The sequence below is a fragment of the Arachis ipaensis genome, chromosome B8 (genome assembly GCF_059453495.1).
Source record: "Arachis ipaensis isolate K30076 ecotype BB chromosome B8, ASM5945349v1, whole genome shotgun sequence".
NCBI classification, from domain to species: domain Eukaryota; kingdom Viridiplantae; phylum Streptophyta; class Magnoliopsida; order Fabales; family Fabaceae; genus Arachis; species Arachis ipaensis.
Genome location: NC_142443.1, coordinates 134,857,539 through 134,878,087, shown reverse-complemented (window position 1 = coordinate 134,878,087; position 20,549 = coordinate 134,857,539). Strand labels below are relative to the sequence as shown.

The 20,549-nt window shown below is 35.6% G+C and overlaps 2 protein-coding genes and 1 non-coding gene across 3 annotated transcripts in view; 1 reads left to right on the top strand and 2 right to left on the bottom strand.

Annotated features, from left to right (window-relative positions):
- PPD5 (PsbP domain protein (Mog1/PsbP/DUF1795-like photosystem II reaction center PsbP family protein)) overlaps window positions 1-2,191 on the top strand; it is a 37,213-nt gene extending 35,022 nt beyond the window's left edge. The window contains exons 7-11 of the mRNA XM_088496527.1: window positions 138-197; window positions 811-870; window positions 971-1,025; window positions 1,228-1,277; window positions 1,949-2,191. Of these exons, the coding sequence (XP_088352653.1) occupies window positions 138-197; window positions 811-870; window positions 971-1,025; window positions 1,228-1,277; window positions 1,949-2,047 (324 nt within the window). The 3' untranslated portion in view covers window positions 2,048-2,191. The remainder of the gene's footprint in view (window positions 1-137; window positions 198-810; window positions 871-970; window positions 1,026-1,227; window positions 1,278-1,948) is intronic.
- A 263-nt stretch (window positions 2,192-2,454) lies between these two features.
- Window positions 2,455-7,092, bottom strand: SYP32 (syntaxin of plants 32). Its single transcript, XM_016314940.3, has 5 exons — window positions 6,513-7,092; window positions 6,116-6,366; window positions 5,585-5,760; window positions 4,226-4,423; window positions 2,455-2,854 (listed from the first exon to the last, which is right to left on the bottom strand). Exons 1-5 carry the CDS (start codon window positions 6,754-6,756, stop codon window positions 2,695-2,697), a joined length of 1,029 nt encoding a protein of 342 aa, XP_016170426.1. The 5' UTR covers window positions 6,757-7,092; the 3' UTR covers window positions 2,455-2,694.
- An 11,450-nt stretch (window positions 7,093-18,542) lies between these two features.
- LOC148549939 (small nucleolar RNA R71) lies at window positions 18,543-18,646 on the bottom strand. Its single transcript, XR_015897986.1, has one exon. It is a non-coding gene; the product is annotated as a small nucleolar RNA R71 (small nucleolar RNA).
- Between the last annotated feature and the right edge of the window lie 1,903 nt (window positions 18,647-20,549).

Genomic DNA, 20,549 nt, shown 5'->3' with positions numbered 1-20,549 from the left:
ACGGAACATGACGTTTTAAACTTTATTGTCTAGGCATGAATAACATTTATTTAACTATGTTAATTAAAAAATTGCTTTGCTTGTCATCCATATTGAAATATGTCAAATTATAACTTTCTGATTGTAACAATTTGCAGCGAGTTACCTCCAGTCAGCGCTTAGCTGAGAGTTCAGTTCTTGATACGCATTCCGGGGAAGTAAGTTTTAGGAATAATATTTATGGAAAAGTCTAGAGGGCCAACAACTTTATTAAATTCTGGTCAGCATGTAACCAGCAAAAGAAAAGTGAGTAATCCTACACCATTGGATGAAATTTCACACCATTAAAAACATCATTGATGGCTACTTGATGGCTACAAATCACAAAAGTTGCTGGCCCCCTAGCACTTCTCAATATTTATTTCTTGAATTTGGATCCTCTAAATTTTGAATTTTCACTTTAGAAGGTAAAGTGTGAATATTATAAAAGAATATTATAAATTTATAATTCTTCGAGGTACCCCAATAACTAATGTGTTGACAAAGTAGTCCCTGAAACATTTTTGTTAAGACTGACAAATCCCATTCAAATAACAGATTCACCATTACACTTCCATAAACTGTTAAAAATATCTTTTAGGGGCTGATTTGTTGGCATTTGATTGTTTAGGGCTATATCGATGGCTCTCCCTATATTTGTATAAATAGATATCAAAATGTAATTGTTTGTCAATGACAATGACTACTCTAAATATAAGACATAGTACTCAACATCTACATTTTTAAGTTCAAGTTTACTCATAGTGGAGCATATCTACACTCTCTTTGCAGATTGATGGGGAGCCTTATTGGTATTATGAATACCTTGTTCGCAAATCACCAATAAAAGTTGTAAGTATTTTGTTTTGGTACATTTTTTCCCCCTCAAGGAATGATGTGATGTACTGATGTCTGTAATTGCTCACCTATGCCTGGCAAATTGTGATTGCAGACACCGGATTCAAGTGTCTTTCGCCACTATCTTGCTTCAACAGCTGAAAGAGATGGTATATCCTCTCATTTTTACTACTTGTATTTTAAACTTGCTTAGTTAGATTATTTCTACTTGTGATTCGATACGAGACTGTTCTGTCATCGCGCGATATCATATGCCATGGTTTAATACTTCAGAAATTCTCGAGTTATATTTTCTTTTCATCATTTCATTTTAGCAATTCTCTTCTGATATTGTGAAGCGAATGATTGCAGGTTATTTCTATTCTATCAGTGCTTCAACTCTTAGCCCACAGTGGGAAAAGGTACTCCACTCTCTCTTATGGTGTTTACATTTGAACAATTATGAATGAAGTTAAGCACTTCTAGAATGATATCATTAAATCCTAGTTAGCAAAGGAAATTCTTGTAGCCTGATTTGGATGACCATTTAAGTAGTAAGTGTGAAAGTAGCTACTTTTGCTAATGTGAAGTTACATAATTCATAAACATCTTTATATTGATAGTGTATTAGTGCATACAAATTAAACTTCTATTTATTTATCTATTTTCTCTAAAAAGTTCATGAATGAATTAAAGGATTAGAAGATGTGTGTGCAATCAACCATGCTACGTGCACACCAAAAATAGCACTAAATAAGCTATTGGTGTAAAATAAATGTTGAAATACACGTTAAAAATGAGTTAAATAAAATATATATTTATATATTCAAATGTATGATGACTGATTTGGTAGCTGCTTTTTTACGTGCACATGGTATTTATGGTGTACCAAAAATTTCCTCATGGGTTACAAGGTCATATGTGGAAACCATATTTTCGTTGATGTACCAAAAATATTTTATCTTCGTGCTACCATATGATGATGTGCCATTATATTTGCTTTATCTTTTAGGAATAAATATTCTTTATTATTTTGTTTTCTATCCCTTTTAGGGGTAGGCTCTAACTAATGTTGACAATACTTTTGGCGTAGATGGGGCCTTTCCTTGAAAAATCAGTGAGCTCGTTCCGCCTTTTAAAGCCAACGGAAAATTATGTTCCTCCTTATAAAGATCCTTGGAGATTTTGGTGAATAGAAGAAGGAAAAAAAAAAGAGATCAATTTTGTTGTATTCATGTATTGATTCTTTTGGGATATAATTTATGCAAGAAAGTTGAAATCGCATATTGTATTCTTTTGGGTTTGCTGAAAAAGGAAACAAAGAAATGATCAGAAATGGAGTTATGTATGTAATCACGCAACAATTCCTTTCATAACATTGAATTTGTACAAAAACTAACGATGGATGGAATTGCTGGGCAAAAGAATAAATACATTTACAATTTACAATCCTATACTACAAATAAACTGCCCCAAAAGACAAAGTTCCCCCTTAAATATTCGGAAGCTGTAACATCGGTTTTCAGGGATCAATTAATGATATTAATTTAATACATTTTGAATTAAAAGATAACCTTTACAGAAGCCTCCACTGCGTAATAATCATCACAAATCACAACGATATTATAGTAAATGGATAACATGCAATGCTCAATAGTTCTTAACCTTCTCAAAATATGACAATAAATACAAGATTTGACAACCTTGTTGGGAGCTAAACTCTTTAGGAACGAATATATATATTCAAAGAAAGAAATATTAATGGGATACAAAAGGCTCATCACCAGTAATAAGGCCGTCACTTGTGTCCTTGTTTTCATTTCTGTGTCATTGGAATGACTATGCCACAAAAAATAAGAAAACCATGAGGAAAAATATTAATACAAAGAAAATCTTGATCATCAGCCACCTATTAGAAGATATGCTGTTCAGATACTTCAACAGAGCCCCTTGTGCACCTTCTACGTTTGCCAATGTATCGTCCATGTTCTCATCAATTCTGAAAATTGAAACACACATATCATTACACACCCAAAAAAAGCAAAAGGAGTACCTCTATCAACCCCAACAAATGTCTTAGTTGCACAAAATGAAAACGAAAATGGAAATAAGGACAAGTTAATTCAACTAGTTAGCAATCAAGGTCCAAGAGATGCAACTGTTTCCAGCCAAATTACTATTTTGAAATGTTTGCAAGGTTGTCAAACTACAAAGTTCAAAAGAAACTAATGACAGGGCTAAGGGCTAAGCCAATGTAAACTCAACTTCAATTAATGATGAAAACTCAAATGTTAACTCATAGCTAATGACACATATATTAATCAGGATTAGCACTTAAACCAGCGAATAGCATCAAATCAATCCTCATATGGCAAAGTATTGATTCATCCACAATGTCCTAAGCCAATTTTTATTTGAATTCCGGCATATCTCAAAGCATACCCAAAAATAAAATTAAAAAACATTCAAGAAACCATGAAAATAATTTCATATAGTCATTGCGGGGAATGAATTGGAGAATAGTCATTAGCATGAAAACTTTCATTAATATTATTTAACCTGTCCCCACTCTCAACAAAAGACTATAAGTAATTTCAACTGACCATATACCAGAACCAAGAGGAAACAATTTTGCTCTAAGAATATTATTACATATTTAAAGGAACCAATAGGATCAGTGAAGTGACTAAAGCAAAACAAGAAAAGCCAAAGTGTGGGTTTAGTGCATGTGATGCAACTCCTCTTGGTGTCATAATGCATAGGAACAGAAACTTTTCAAGTACAATACAAGGACACCATAGCTGTTCATAATTTTACCAATAACACCATATGTTCACTTTTTCATCAGCAGTTTTCCCTTTACACTTACTATTGCACTATAGGGAGATTATATTCTAACAAGTAATTTCACCACACTATAAGCAACAAGATGATAAATTTTAACAGCATTTGGCATCCACAACCTTATGACAACATGCAGTAAACAACCCAATCATACAAGGAACCATATATCCTCCATACACCAAACACACTAGTGTTCTATTGTTCATACTACCGCAGCTAAGTTCTTATCCAATTATTCTGCTCAGTAAGCAGCAAAACAAAAAATTAAAATAGGATGCGCACATAAGGCTTACAACCAGAAGCCAATGCAAAAAATTGCTACACATAATACAAGTTTATATTGATGCAAAGACAAAACTCAATCCACAATCAATTTTAGCAATAAAGGCTCTATTGATGACAGAACTGTTGACAAATAAATAAAGCTTAAATCTAATAATAACATACATCTTCTATCGTATTAGAAAACAGTAATAAAGGGCCATAAGAATGTAAGCACATAGTACACCAGTGAGACATATAGAACCTGATAGCAAGCTCTCCTTGTTGGGAAACGAGAGTTGCTAATTGATTAAAGATATTGCTGAGTTCATGAATAGTGGATTCAACATTATGAAGAGCTTCAGCTCTGCTTTGCATGTAACTGTCTTGCAATGGAACCATTTGCTGCTGTTGTTGTTGCTGTTGCTGTAGCAATGGCTGACTCTCCCCATCTGCCTGCTTCCTGTGGATTTAAAGGCCACAAAAGAAAATAAGGTTTGAGGCTAGAGTTCAAGATATAATTTGACCCAAACCTAGAAAAACCTTTAACATCTCTACATCTATATCTATATCTATATATATATATTATATATAATATATAATGGGAATACGAGAAGGGTTGGTGTCTGACCTTTTTTTTTTTTCTAAAATACCCTTCATTATATATAACGTATAAAAAATACTTTTTATTTGTTATATCAGAGACTTGAATCCAAAACCTTTTGATTAAGTTATAAACAATTCACCATCTCAACTAATCCCATTTTTATTACTTTTATATACATTTAATAAATAAATAAATAAATAAGTGAATCAATAGGAACGTTAGTGCCTATTGATACACTAGTTGAAGCATAAGAAGTTTTCATTGTTGAATACAAAAGGACCCAAATCTTCCCTCGTAACTAGAGCTTTCCCTTTGGATCTTGTAAGGCAAGTTTCATGGACCTGATCAAGCATTTCCATCTTAGTCAGACCAGCCAATCCCCAACAGAGGAAAATGATTTCACTGGCATAACAAGTTTTTTAAGTGCTTTCTTATTTGATCTTTTTCACTGAACAATTTCTCTGGACAGGCCAAGTTAAAGTAGTACACTAGTACCACAATTTTACCAGGCAGGAACAGTCCAGTCCAAAAAGTTAATGTCTTAGGGCTACGGTCTTGACACGCCTTACTTGTAAGTTGCAACAAAGGAAAAAATGGAGAATTGATTAATGAGGTAAAGATATGCAATGAGGAAAAAATAACACAGCAAAAGGACAATGACAGAGTGGTTGCTAGACAATGCGGCAAAAGTTAGGTTACACTTTAATAATAATAATTAAAGTAAACCAAATAAATGAAGGATACAAAACTACAAGCATGCTCCATTCTGCTTAAAGACTAAGTTAACTTAGAGTCACTACTTTGTTGGAAGAAAAGTTATGCGCTTAATACTATTATAAAGCACATTATGGAAAATAACGCGATGATTAATGAACACAGAGCAAATGAAGTTATCTTACAAACCATTTGTACTAGGATTTAAATTTAAAAAAATCATTAAAGCAAGAAACAACAAACACGTGTTCGATTATAATCTAAAAACCAACAATAGAAGAAGTAAAGTAGAGCACAACTTACTTAGGAAACAACTCAGATGAAGATGAAGACCCACTAGCCCATGGAGCTGCGGGGGCATTAGAAGCACTAGCAGCCGTCCTTGTAGCTAATGGCCGTTGACGGACAAAAGGATTAGCAGCATCCTTAGAACCAGAGGCCGAAAACAATTGTCTCCTATTCTCATGTACTTTCAAGTTCTTCACGAAAACAGAAACACAGCTTCAGTCATCAGCCATAAAATATAAACAAGAGTAAATTACACCAACTTTTCCTTAACTTAAATGATATCACACACGACAACTCCCCAATTTGTCATGCCTAAGCTAAACTTTCAAGGGTAAGAGTGTCACTAGAGTTTCCATGTGATGCTCAGCATCACAATTTAATGTATTGGGAGTGTAGCATTGCCTAGATCTTACAGGTAGCTAGTGTATATATTTTGAAATTCGCATAGCTTTCGTGTGCAATTACAATACCATCTGACGTGGTAAGTGTAACTTACCACATAAACCGACAGAATCACATCAATATAGTAAAGCTGCAATACAGTACCTCGGTTCTCATGGTGAGAACTTCTTTGAACTCCTTGGTGGTGCTCATCAAACGGGTCTTGAGGTCATCTACAACAGTAGTCGAATGGCTGGTAGTGTCGGCAGAAACGTTCCCGCTCTCATTCCTCGAGTTGCATAGCAACTGAAGATCCACAACTGCAGAGTTCAACGCAGTAATGTCTTGCTTGATTACACTCGTAAGCTCTTGGATTTCCATTGTAGGGTCATCAAAAACCGAAGTCCTCTTCGCCACTACAAAATTTTAAAAAATAAACAAAAGAACACAAATCTCTACTCTCTAACCTCTTAAGCTCTAAACTAACGATTGAATAAAAAAAAGACAGAATGCAGAGAAAATTGAGGAACCAATAATTGAGATTGTTGCGGAAATTGCTTACACTTGGCGAGCTTGGCGAGCTTCTGAGAGGTTTGGTGGATCCCATAGCCAATCTTGGAAGCCCTTCGATTGAACTCGGACTGAATTGCGATTGCGGATCGCTGTTCATCCGATCTGGAAGAAGAAGAAGCAGCAGATGAGGAGGAAGTGGTTGTGGGTCCGTTTGAGGAAGAAGATTTCTTCAACCTCTCGGCGATGGTATGGAATTCGTGCGTGCGATCCCGAATCGACGAGTGCGTGTGCATCTTCTTCGAGATCTGTGGAATGCGAGGGGAGAAAAATAGATCAAGAAAACCCTAGATCTAATTTCGTTACTGAATTGGGAATCGGAATTGGAATTGCTGCTGTGAATAGATGAATTGGAATTGAAGGTAGGAGAAAAAGCTAGCTATGTCGTAACGAAATGCGAAATTGGGAATAATTGCATGTTATTACAGTTGATTATTGAACATTGATGAACCCGCTTTCAGCAAATAAAAACTCAACTTATCCATCACTGGTTGATTTATCAATCCACATTTAAGGGTCTCTTTGTAAGAGCTCGATAATAATCCATTTATTTTGGAGTCATATTTCGATTTACAAGAATATTTGGTAAAATATTAACTAAAATTTGTCCAAATTTATTATTTTTTATTTTATTTAATATATTATATAATAAATAAATATTAAATAAAATAAATTTAGATTATTAGATTTTTTTATATAAATAAAATAAATATTTTAATTACGAATATACTTTAATTTCAGGATATTTACGGATTTAGGGTAAGTGACTTATCTCGTTTATAGTGTAAACGAAATAAGTTTAGCCATATTTCGTTTACACTATAAACGAGATAAGGTATAAACACGTGGCAACGTATTATGTTTACAAATATGATACGTAGGAAATAGTTGTTTAGTCATATCTCCTTTACATTATAAATGAGATACGTGAGATTTAAAAACGTATACACAGTAAACGAGATAGAATAGGATAAAAATCAACCCCTTATAAAAGGATTAGGAAACTCTTGGGATTCTTCAGAAATCTTTCAATTATTCTTTCTCTTCCATTGTTCTTTAAAAAACTTAGCAAAAATGTCTAGTGGCAGTGGTTTCTTTGTTGTGATAGTGTATCCCAACTGTTAGATGAGAAACAGTGACAGCGGAGTTATATTTGAGTGTGAGAATCCTGCACTATTTCGAACTCGAAGAGCAAATTCATTGTCCGAGTTAAAGAGTATGATATTGACGCACGTCGGCGGTGGTGAGAGAAAAGAGGTTGGTAGAGTTGGGTATAGGATGCTAGCATCGATGGGGAATGGTGTATTTCGGGTTTGTCTATTCTTGCTCGATGGCGATGAGCATGTGCGCCTAATGTTTGACATGCACGGCAGAATTATGGTTGAACAAGTGATGGAGCTTTCTGTGGAGGTTCGTGATGTTGGTGGTGGTGGTGCTGGCAGCTCGAATTTTATACCGAATGACCTTCTGCTCGCACCACGACCGTTGCACTGTGCTAGTCCAGTGCATGACATGGACGCTGAGGATGAGGAATCCGACGAAGAGTACATTGCCGATAGCCATGAAAGTGGTCCTCTGACGATGACGATGATGATGAGTTGATACCTGAGACTCCTGTTGGTGGATCAGTTCGATACCTTTTGCCTTATCCGTGCCTAATTCCAGAGTTATCATCTGTACCGAGCCACTAACATGCATTGAATTTGGATGTGATGCAAGAGAAAATTCTGTATTTGAATATGGGGTCCAATGGTGGTGCTACTGGTGGTGCAGGTGGTGGTGGCCCGGTGGTGGTGCTGGTGGGGGAGTCGTCCGCATCCTCGGGTATGTCGCCGACATCCTCCTACTGGGCATACTCTGCCTCCTTCTCGGACTCAATGTCCAGCCTCTCCCTGCGGGGTCTGACACGCTCTCATTGAGGCATTGCAGCTCATCCGGGCAGGTCTAACGAGTGTTTGATCGCACCTCCCTGGCACGCCTACGGCGACCAGGTACATTTTGTGAAAGGTGGAGGACATCCCTGGGTTGAGTAAGTGTGGGTTGTACGTCATCAGGGAGGGTCGAAAGTCTAGGGTCATCAAGCACATCCTCCCCGGACAGATGTCTGACCCGGTAGGCCTGCTGGTACCAGACCCAATACTCCTGCGTCGGCTTGTCGTCGGCAGTAAGCTGAATGGAGATCATGTGGCCCTCCTCAAACTGGGCTTTGAAACTATCATACCACTTCTGAAGGCAAGTAGGCCATCACACATCCTCTCCCCATCCAATAGTGGTCAGAAACTTGTCGACATTAACTGAACCGACAGGAACTGGCTGCTCACCTCCGAACTGCCGTTTCACCCGACCGGCCTGGTGAAACTCCACAATATTAAAGCATACTAGGGGGACAATACACATCCAAGTCCCCCACTCCCTGCCGGACCTCACTCAGTTTGGAGTAATGTCATGTAGTCTGGGGTCGACATACGGCGTCCACCAAAATTGCATAACCAAGTATTATAGGCTCATCAGAAGCAGTTTATACGATAATCATACTCAAACGTTTCATATTCAAGTAAGTAAAAGATAAGGGTATACCTTGTCCAAATGCAACTGATCTAGCACCGTACACCAATGGAAGACTCTCTGTGCATGGTGGTCCCTAGTCTGCTGTGTCATCCCGATCAACCTGTTACCATACGCAATAATCAAATTGTGTCAATTCGTGCATGTAAAACTTGAATTGAATAAATAAAAATTGACAAGAACATTAAACGATAATAATTACCTCACTATGGAATCCTATGGTATATCCACGAGACTGTGTCAGTGGTGTCATGATGTGTTGCATGGCACAATGAGTGGTATGTCCATGTAAGCACAGCGAACCCCTACGATAGACCGCTGCACCTCTCGAAGTCAGCCAACAGTGGCAACCATCTTATATGTATCTGATTATTGGACTTGTCGGTCATCAGGTAACCACTGATCAACAGCGTGATATAACACCTAGTGTACTGTTGAAGGGTGGCTGGATCCGTGGTACTTAGAGGCATGTGGCGGACTCTGTCCCGAAGCCATGTCATCTTGATGCTAAACGACTCCTTCCTCTCAGCATCCTGCTGCGGACCATGTGGGGGTCTGGCACCCAAGAGCTCCTCTATGTACTTCCATGTCTGTTGCTGGTACCAAGTCTAGAAGTTACGCAGGCACCCACCCACTGGCTCCCCGTGTGTGCGTAACCCGAGGTGGTACGCAACATCCTACAGGGTGATGGTACACTCACCCCATGGTAGGTGGAAAGTGTGAGTCTCCGGATACCAGCGCTCCACGAATGTAGTGATCACAAAGTTGTCAAACACAAAGTCCCTGAACTGCACCGTGTCGCCGAACCCAACCTCCCTTAGGTAAGGGACGATGGCATCCGGGGGGTGCAAGTGTGTGATTAACCTGCTTAGGTAGTAGCAGGCGAGGCCACTGTTTAAAAGAAAAACTTTTATAAAGATTCGATTCCAAACTAAGTTCTCTAGTATGTCCAAATCTATTCTAACAAATCTAAAATGCAACTCAAATAAACATCACAACATAATAAACAGGATACGAAACTAATACTTAAAAATCCTCTCCGAATTTAAAGAAAATATTAACTAACAAAAACATTTAATTAGCTAATCAAATCAAAGTAATTACTTATCTAACTTTCACTATGAATAAATTATACACCTAACTCATGTTACTAACTTGCCAACTAACCTAAATTGTGTTACCTCAATATCATTCAGTCTACTCATGTGTTAAAACACTAACTCTATAAAGTTCTCGAAATAAAATCGCATACACTTATTAATTTAAATAATAAAGATAACACTAACCTCAAAGTCGATAGCTCCCGCAATATGCCAACTAGCGTTGAGGCAGTTGATGTCAGGGTCCCGTACATCTGTGCGTGCGTCCCTACGTGCCATAACGTCCAGAGAACTAATAAATATTAAGAAAATGGTGCAAGAAAGATAGAAATGAGAGAAATAAGTAGGAGAAATATAGGGTCAGGGACGCTGTGAACGACTTACATTTATAGTTGTTCTCTGGACTTATTTCGTTTACACTATAAATGAGATAAAGCTCGAGTCATATCATGTTTGTAAACGTGATACGTTGCCATGTGTTCGTGTCTTATCTCGTTTAAACTTTAAACGAGATATAGTCAAACTTATCTTATTTACACTATAAACGAGATAAATCACTTAATAAAAATTCGTAAATACCCTCAAATTAACATATATTCGTAATTAAAATATTTATTTTATTTATTTAAATTTTTTTTAGATTATTTAGATTAATTATATTTTATTTTTCTAACATTACTGTTCGAATTAATATCTAATCGTTTTTGTTTCGAATATATTTTTTGTTAATACTTTGTCTTTTACAATTTCACGTCTTATTTTTTAGTAATGTTAGAGTGATAGTACTTTTATATTATATCATTTAATTTAATATTTATAATTTTACGTGTAATATTCATAATTATATATTTATGATATTTAATATTATACATTTATTTTAGCAATAATCAATAAATACAAATAAAAGTAAAAAAAAAAAAGATAAATTATGATTATTTATATTTTTTAAAATATGACGTTTATATATATATATATATATATATATATATATATTTATTTATTTATTTATTTATTTATTTATTTTTTAATTAGACAAATTAGTGACTAATGCTGAATGCTTAAACACTTTTTAGTCTTTACTAAGTAAAGAGTGCACTATTTGTTAATAAAATAAATTTTAGTTTTTTATTTATTATATTTTATATTAATGGCTCAAATTTATAGTTTAAGATAACGATTTATAATTTAGAATTTACTATTTATAATTCAAATTTTAGAATATAAAATTTAAAATTTAAATTTTAAAATTTAAGAAGTACTATATTTTTTTATTTTTTTTAAATAAAGAGTAATTTGTTACTTTTTAAGACATACGAGGGACTGATTTGTTCTTTTTATTTTATTATAAACTAATTTATTTAATATTCTTAAATACTAGGACTAGTTATTTTTTTATTAGGACTAATTGTTGCAAAGACAATTAGTTTAGTGAAAGCTTAGTTTAGTGAAAGGTTAAGAAGCACTAATATCTTGTTATTTGTTAGAAGTATCTTCTATCATCCAACATAGGATGAACACAAAAACGAAGCATAACTCAATCCTCTCTCTTTCTCTCGTGAAGGAAAGCAAGAAGCCTCTCTGAAGACTGTCGCCATCGTTTTAGTTTGGGCTGCGGTGGTCCTTTCATATTTTCTTCTTCTTTAACCTCCTCATTTTTTTTACTATTTTTTTTATCATCTATCATCTTTCTTTTTTTATCGTAACAGTTTCACTTTTTTCTTTTTACCTATCACATCACCTTACCACCGCTACTCTCCCGTCATTCACACCTTCACTGCTGCCTATTTCTCTTATTCTGCGCGCCTCCTTTCTCTGATTGTAGTTTTTGTTCCTATTATTTTCTATTTTTTCTTTCAAAGATCTAGATCTGAGATCTAAATCTAGGTCTATAATAATTTCTTTGTAGTTGTTCTCTTTCGTTTGTGGTACATTGGACAATTAGTTTTCTTTTATGGTATTTTGAAAATGGTATCATAGGATGCGTTTGGTTAGCGTCTTTAAAACACATAGACGCATACACAAATACACAAAAATACATAGACATAAAGATACACAAATTTTGTAATATGTTTGGTAATAATGTACAAGACACACATGTATAAACTAAATGTCAATTTTATCCTCTTTAATATACTTCATCATTGCCACAATCAGTCAAGGATAAAAATTAGTAATTTAAAAAATAATTAAGAATAAAAAGGTCAAATTTTGTGTCTTATGCATTGTGTCTTTATGTCTCAGCTTTAAGGAGGAACCTAAATACATGTATTTTGTATGTATCTGTGTACCACTGTATCCATTCAAATCTGTGTCTCAGCAAACAAACGGTGGACGTGTACCACCGTGTATAATAAGTAATGTCCATGTCTCAACAAACAAACACAACTATAGGTATAAGATGAAGATACAACGAAGGAATCTTCTCGTTTATGAAAATATTTTCAGGTTCAGAAAATTTTTGGATCTATTCGGAGAAGAAGAGAGGATATTTTTCTGTGTTGCAGCACTTCCTGTGTAGTTTTAGAAACAATAGAGATTGTAATCTATCTTTATTTCTATCTTATAAGATTTTTTATAATCGAACATCGTGCCTCCTCTCATACCATAGTTCAGTATAGAGCTTATCCATTTTCTTTCTTAGTTCTAGATTTTATGTGTTTTTTGTGATTTATAAGTGCTGCTCAGCTATTTCCTTGAATGAAAGTTTTTTTTTTGTCAAAAAAAAAAAAAAAGAATCCTCATCAATTAAGTCTAAAATTAAAATATATTCAATCCGACATAAAGTGGTGCACTCTCTCTCACACTCTAGAGATGAGCAAAACAAACAAGTAAAGCAGTTTTAGGGTTGTTGCCTCAATCTTGGCAAAGGTGGTTATCCCTTCCTCCATCCTCTTTAAGATCTGTTTTCCTTCTTTTTTCTCCTTTTCAAACCTTCCCTATTTTTTTCTTTCTCTTCTCTGCTCTTCCTTCATTGGTTTTCCTTAGTTTCCACCAGTTGCTTTTCTCCTTTTCTCTTATTCCGTGCTCTCTTAATTTATTTTACATTTTCTATCCTTTCTTTCTTTGCACCTATTTTCGCATGTAGTTTCTGTTTTCTCTTCTTCATTTTTTCAAATTCTTTTCAAAATTTAAATCTCAATAACTCTCTGGTGGATTTTTTTCTTTTGTAGTATAATATATCTTTTTATGGGGTCATAGTTCTCTTTTATGAATGTTTTGGATTTGGCTATGTAGGTGTTTTAAATCTGGAAAAAAATTGTTAGGAGAAAAAAAAAATTCATAGAAGTTTTTACAGATCAAGAATGTGCTCAAATGTACTCATTGGAGGAGAAAGAAAAGTGTCCTATTATGTTGGAGCATATCTATGTAGATTTAGAAATAACGGAGACTTAGTTCTATCTTTATTTCTTATTGTTAAAATTATTTGTAGTCGAATATTGTACCTCGTCTCGGATTATAGTTTAACATAAAAGATATTTGTCTTATTTTTTAGTTGTAGAACTAATGTATTTGTTGTTATCTATAAGTGTCATTTGGAGACTCTTATAAATGAAAATTAAATTTTCTGTCAAAAAAGGAAGGTAGAGAAGAGATAAACTAAAATCTTCAAACAAGAGTATTTATTTTTGGGGTCCAAGAAAAAATGTTAGGATTCTCTTTCACAACAAACAATTTGGCTTTTTCAAACTAATTAAAGAGTTAAGAAAAATTCACTAAATAATTAGTGAAGATTCGAATCATTCTGTATTTTTTATAGATAAAGTATATTTTTTGTTCTTAAAGTTTGTTAAAAATTTTAAAAATACCTTAAGTTTTATTTTGTTTTAATTTTATCCAAAAAAATTTTGGTTTGCCTAAATTGTATCCCTCGTAACTAAATTTTTAATAAGCTTAGGATCAATCCAGCTATAATGCTTGACAACTAGGAGTTAGTGATAGAATTTTGTATCTAACTTGCTTGTGTTATGTAACGACCCAACTTCAGGCCTGTCATGACCAAGACTAGCATCTAAGTGCTATTATTCAGCTAACTTTAGGGACTTTAGACCATATATTAAGTATATACATATGAACCTATAGTGCTAGTCGAGAATCACGTATCTAGTTGAGCATGCTGAAATAATTGTAAGTTAAATAGATAATACAAGGAACAAGTAAGCATAGTAAAGCATAATCATATCATACATGAAACGCATGTAGGCTTAGTTTATTACATAATCCAAGTTCATACCTAACTGCTTATCATTATATGTACATACTCCGTTATTTATACTTACAGGTCCCGATTCACAAGAGCCGCTATAATCTAGGACCCGTTCTACTTATTAAATATATATAAAAAAAACTAGCCCTCTAAAAAATCTATCCAGAGCGAGGACAATGACCACTACTATTGTGACTACTATTACTACTACTACTGTTGTTGCTGATACTGGATATCCGGAAGCTGTTGACACATTATGCTGAAATGAGAGAATCACTTTGACGTGCCTATGATGTTGCTGCTGCTCGCATCCTTCGTGGAGTCCTCCTTTCCGGTCTTGAAAGAACTAGAATACAGGTTTGCTGTCATTTCATCGATCCATGCCTCTGAGCTATACTCTGATGAAGGTACGGACCCAGAGCTCTCGGGAACTCCTGGCCCATGGAACCCTGGCTCGGCTGCAGGGGGTGGTGGTGGAGCATTGGGCATAGGTATATCGAGAACCACTTGATCCTCATCAGGATTGAACCATGGTGGGTGATGCGTGAGCATCTTGTCTATCTTTTCCTAGTGAATTTGCATCTAAATTGTTGAATTTAATTAAGAATTAATTATATTTTAGCCACTATGGATGCTATTTTGAGTTTTGTACAATACTGTTTATTTTAGGTAGCATTTGGCGGAATTTGATGGAGTTTCTGCAGAAAAAGAGAAGAAGCCAAGGAGATGACCAGCGAATACCGACGCGGACGCATGGCTCACGCGACCGCGCGGAATGGAGGAAATCACAATGACGCAATCGCGTGCCTGACGCGAACGCGTGGACTGGAATCTGCACAAATGACGCGAACGCGTAGACGACGCGGACGCGTCACATGCGCCACGTGCAGAAAATGTAGAAAAACGCTGGGAGCGATTTCTGGGCTGTTTTAACTCAATTTTCAGCCCAGAAAACACAGATTAGAAGCTGCAGAATGGACAGAACAAGTGGTCCCCACCCATCAACTGAAGATCTGTTAATTAATTCAAATTTAAATTCAAATCTTAAATTAGGAAAAGATATTATTTTAAGTTTAATTTTAAATATTAGATTTTAAATTTATTAGGATTAGTTATAAAAAGGAATCTGATGCCATCAGATTGGAACTCGGTACATTTTTACCTGAATCATTATTTTCTCTTTTCCATGAGCAACTAAACCTCCATTGTTAAGGTTAGGAGCTCTGTCTATTGTATGGATTGATAATATTATTTTTCTATTTTAATTCATGTTTTGATTTATATTTCAATAATTGTTTTCGTTCTTTATTTTATGAATTTGGGTGGAACGGAAGTATGACCCATGTTCTATTTGAGTTCTTGTAAAACTTGGAAAAGCTCTTTACTTGAACAATAGCTTGAAAACATATTATCCTGAATTTCTAATTGTTTGTATTTAACGGGATACGTGACATATAATCCCTTTATTTTTGAATAATTAGGATTCTTGTGGCATATAAACTAGGATTCGATCATCACCCTCTAATTGGAATTAATTGACCAAGGAATTGGCATTTGATGAATTTTAGAGGAGACTAGGAAGGTCTAAGGAATTAGGGTCTAGTCATAAATAGTTTGCCATGAATTAAATCTTGCATAATTAAAATAGTTAATAAGAAAAGTCAATCCAGAAAATAGATAACTCTGAAGCCTTAACTGCCTTCTTCATATATTATTCCCAACTTAATCACTTGCCCTTCTTCAATACTTTTTATATTGTTTAATCTCTTTTATACTGCATCTCAACACCAATTTTTGTTTGTCTAACTAAGTCTATCAAACACTATTGTTGCTTAGTCCATCAATCCTCGTGGGATCGACCCTTAGTCACGTAAGGTATTACTTGGTACGACCCGGTGCACTTGCCGGTTAGTAAGTGTGGTTGTAAAATACCGCACCAAGTTTTTGGTGCCGTTGCCGGGAATTAACTGTGATTAACAACTACTCATTGTTTGATTGTTTAGATTAGATAATTTTCCTTTTTACTAGTTTTATTTTATTATTATTAATTTTTATTTTTATTTTTATTTTTCATTTTTGTTTATATTTTTTTTTACAAAAAAAAAAATTATTTGTTCTCTCGTTCACGTCCCTTCCCCCTATCCCCTGTGTTCTTTTATTTCAACTTCTTTCGATTTTCCTTATTTAAATCTCGTCAGTTTTTTTCTTTTTAGTTTATTTTATTTTTTCAATTTTTTATTTTCATTTTTTCTTTTCTTCGTTTTACTTTGTTTTTTTTTATTATTCTTATTAATTTTTTTTACTTTTTATATTCTATTAGTTTTATTTTTATCTTTTTATTTTTATTATTTTACACAGGTTACCTCACAGGGACTTCTCTGCACTCTGACGTAGAGAGTCCCATTTTTTTCTTATTTTTTGCTTGTGTATGCGCAGGAACAGAGACAAAGAACATCTCTTAGATTTTGATCCTGAAGCTGAAAGAACTTTCAGGCGACGTTTACAACAAGCAAGACTTTGCAAGACTGCAAAATCCACTATGGCAAATAATAACACTAATGCCAATGTGGTAAATTCGAATGGGGATGATCAACAGAGGAGAGTACTTGGCTCTTATTCTGCCCCTACTGCGGATCTTTATGGAAAAAGTATTGTGGTGCCCATTGTTGTCAAACTCTCGAGTTAACTCGTAAACTCGTACGAGTTTAGATATGGAAACGAGTTGACTCGGACATAAACTCTATCCTGAGTAAACTCGGCTAGACTCGGTCAAACTCGGACAAACTCGTGAGTTTAGGACCGAGTTAGCGAGTTTGTATTTTTCTTCATTTTTTCTCAAAAAAACATCATTTTGAAACCAAAAAAATACTTTTTTTTATTAGGGTTACGATAACACTCCCAAAGAATGAAAGAAAACTCACTCACAACTCACTCATCTGTGTCGTTGCTCTCAAGTCTCACTTTCTCCATGTTCTGCCGCAGTCGCTGTTCTCCGTCGAGCTACCGCTGTTCGCCTGCGTCTACTACCTCTGCTCTGATTTGCGCCGTTGTCTTTGTGAATTTTATCTATGTTGTCCTCTGCTTTGTATTTCTTCACATCTCCACTATCCGCAACTCCATCATGCTATCACCGTTCACGAGTTCGACTACTTCTCTTATAGTCCTATCACTGCTCTGGTTTGTGCCGTCGTGAAATCCATGACTCTTTGTCGCCGTCGTTTTGTGCTGCTGCTGCACCCTCATCACCGCTGTCTGCTGCACCCTTGTCTTCGATCTACTGTTGCTGGGACTTTGCCCCCTTCTTTTCTTCTGTATCCTCTATTTTTTGTATACCTTTTGCTCTTTTTTGAGCATTTGCTTCTTGATTTAGTTTTTTTTCTTTATAAATTTTATTGCTTCTAATTTTAGCCTATTACTTATCGTTTATGTTAGATGGCCAGATGATTCATCCATTCATGGCTGATTAGTAATTAATTATTTTGATTAAAATTAATTTGATTATTTGATATTGTTCAATGTTCAATTAAATATTTAGTATTACAGATTTAAAATTTTTAATTTTGTGTGTTCTATGTTGTATTTGTATAAGAATAATGATAGAAGATTTGAATGTGTATTTTAAAATATTTGTTATAACCTATGCTACTATTTTAATTTATTATGTGCTTTAAGATTGATATTATTAATTTTGAAGGGTTAGAATTGAGTAAATATACATTATGTATGAATATATATATAAACTTCATAACATGTTAACTCGTACGAGTCTACGGGTTAACTCGCGAGTCGAGTCTATATCAGCTCCACGAGTTTACTTAGACTCGCGAGTTTGACAACCTTGGTGGTGCCTCCTATAAATGCAAACAACTTTGAGTTGAAGCCACAACTGGTCACCCTGGTGCAGCAAAACTGCCAGTATCATGGACTTCCTCATGAAGATCCAAATCAGTTCATATCTGATTTTCTGCAGATATGTGATACTGTGAAGACAAATGGAGTGAATCCAGAGGTGTATAGACTCATGCTTTTCCCGTTTGCTCTGAGGAATAAAGCAAAGCTATGGCTAGATTCCCAACCAAAGGAGAGTCTGAATACTTGGGAAAAGGTCGTTACTGAATTTTTCACTAAATTTTTCCCACCAAAGAAGCTGACTAAGCTTAGGTTGGAGGTTCAGACTTTCAGACAGAAGGAGGGTGAAACTCTTTATGAAGTTTGGGAGAGATACAAGCTACTGACTAGGCAATGCCCTCCTGACATGTTCTCCAAATGGACCCAACTAGATATATTTTATGAAGGTTTGGGTGAGATGTCCAAGATGAGCCTAGACACTTCTGCAGGCGGTTCACTGCACAAGAAGAAGACACCAGAGGAAACTATTGAGCTGATTGAATTGGTTGCAGGCAACCAATATTTATACTCATCTAACAGGAATCCTGTGAACTCTAAAACCTCTCAAAAGAGAGGTGTGTTGGAAGTAGAAGCTGTTAATGCTCTTCTTGCTCAGAATAAGCTTATGTCTCAGCAGATAAATCTACTTACTCAACAGATGGGTGGCATGCAAGTCTCAGCTATCAACACTCAAAATCCACCCCAAGAGACCTCCTATGACATGACAGGTAACTTTATGCAAAATGATAATTATAATTATGCTCAACCCTCTTCTGAACAGGTGAATTACATGGGGAGTGGTCCTAGAAATCCCAACAATGATCTGTATTCTAAGACATACAATCAGGGGTGGAGGAATCACCCAAATTTTGGGTGGAGAGATCAACCTCAGAGACCACAGAACTTCAACAATAGTTCTCAGGGCGGTTTTCAACAGAACAACTATAATAACCGCCAATCTCAGTCTCAACAACAACAACCTCAGCAGGCAAATTCTAAATCCCAAGAAGAATCTAAGTGGGAGATGATGATGAGTTTCGTGCAAGAAACCAGAGCCTCCATTAGAAACTTAGAGGTACAAATGGGTCAAATGAGCAAGCAATTACCTGAAAGGTCTTCAAATACATTCCCTGGTGATACAGTGGTGAACCCAAGAAAAGATTGCAAGGCTATTCAATTGAGAAGTGGTAAGGTAGCTGGTTCTGAGAATAAGGTCAATGAAGATCCAGTTGAAAAGGAAGCTCCAGAGGAGAAGAAGGAAGAGGTAGAGCATGCCCCACCTAAGCGTGCAGACAACCCGTTTCCTGACTCTCTTGGCACTTATCCCACCTTACCAAAGGCCCCTGAATACAAGCCGAAAATGCCATATCCTTAGAGGCTTCAGAAGGCGTCCAAAGAAAAGCAATTCTCTAAATTTTTAGATGTCTTCAAGAAGCTGCAGATCAACATCCCTTTTGCAGAGGCTCTGGAGCAAATGCCTCTTTATGCTAAATTTATGAAAGAATTGTTGACCCACAAGAGGAATTGGAAGGAGCAAGAAACCGTGGTGTTAACCAAGGAATGCAGTGCTATTATTCAACACACCCTTCCTGAGAAAATGCCAGACCCAGGGAGTTTTGTCATCCCTTGCACCATTGGAGAAGTCGGTATTCAGAGAGCTTTATGTGATCTTGGAGCTAGCATCAACCTCATGCCGCTATCAGTGATGAAAAAGCTTCAAATTGAGGAGGTAAAACCTACTCGTATTTCTCTTCAACTTGCTGATCTTTCTATTAAATTACCTGTAGGTGTGGTTGAAGATTTACTTGTTAAAGTAGGACCATTTATCTTCCCTGTTGATTTTGTTATATTAGACATGGAAGAGGAGGTAAAACCATCTATTATACTTGGTAGACCCTTTTTAGCTACAGGTAGAGCTCTGATTGATGTGCAAAAGGGTGAATTAACCCTGAGGGTCAATGAAGAACAGGTGGTCCTAAATGTTTTTGAAGCCCTCAAACACCCCAATGATTCTGAGAGATGTATGAAAATAGATGTTATTGAACCACTTGTTCAAGAAGTACTGGAAACTGAGGTACTTGATGATGTTCTAGATCCTATTTCTGAGTGTGAATTAGTTGAAGTTGATGATTCACCGCCCCAAAAGGAGCTGATGAACACGCCAATTAAGGAGGAGGAAGCCCCCAAGCTTGAGCTCAAACCCTTACCACCTTCTCTGAAATATATGTTTTTGGGTGAAAATGATTCATATCCAGTGATTATTAGCTCTTCT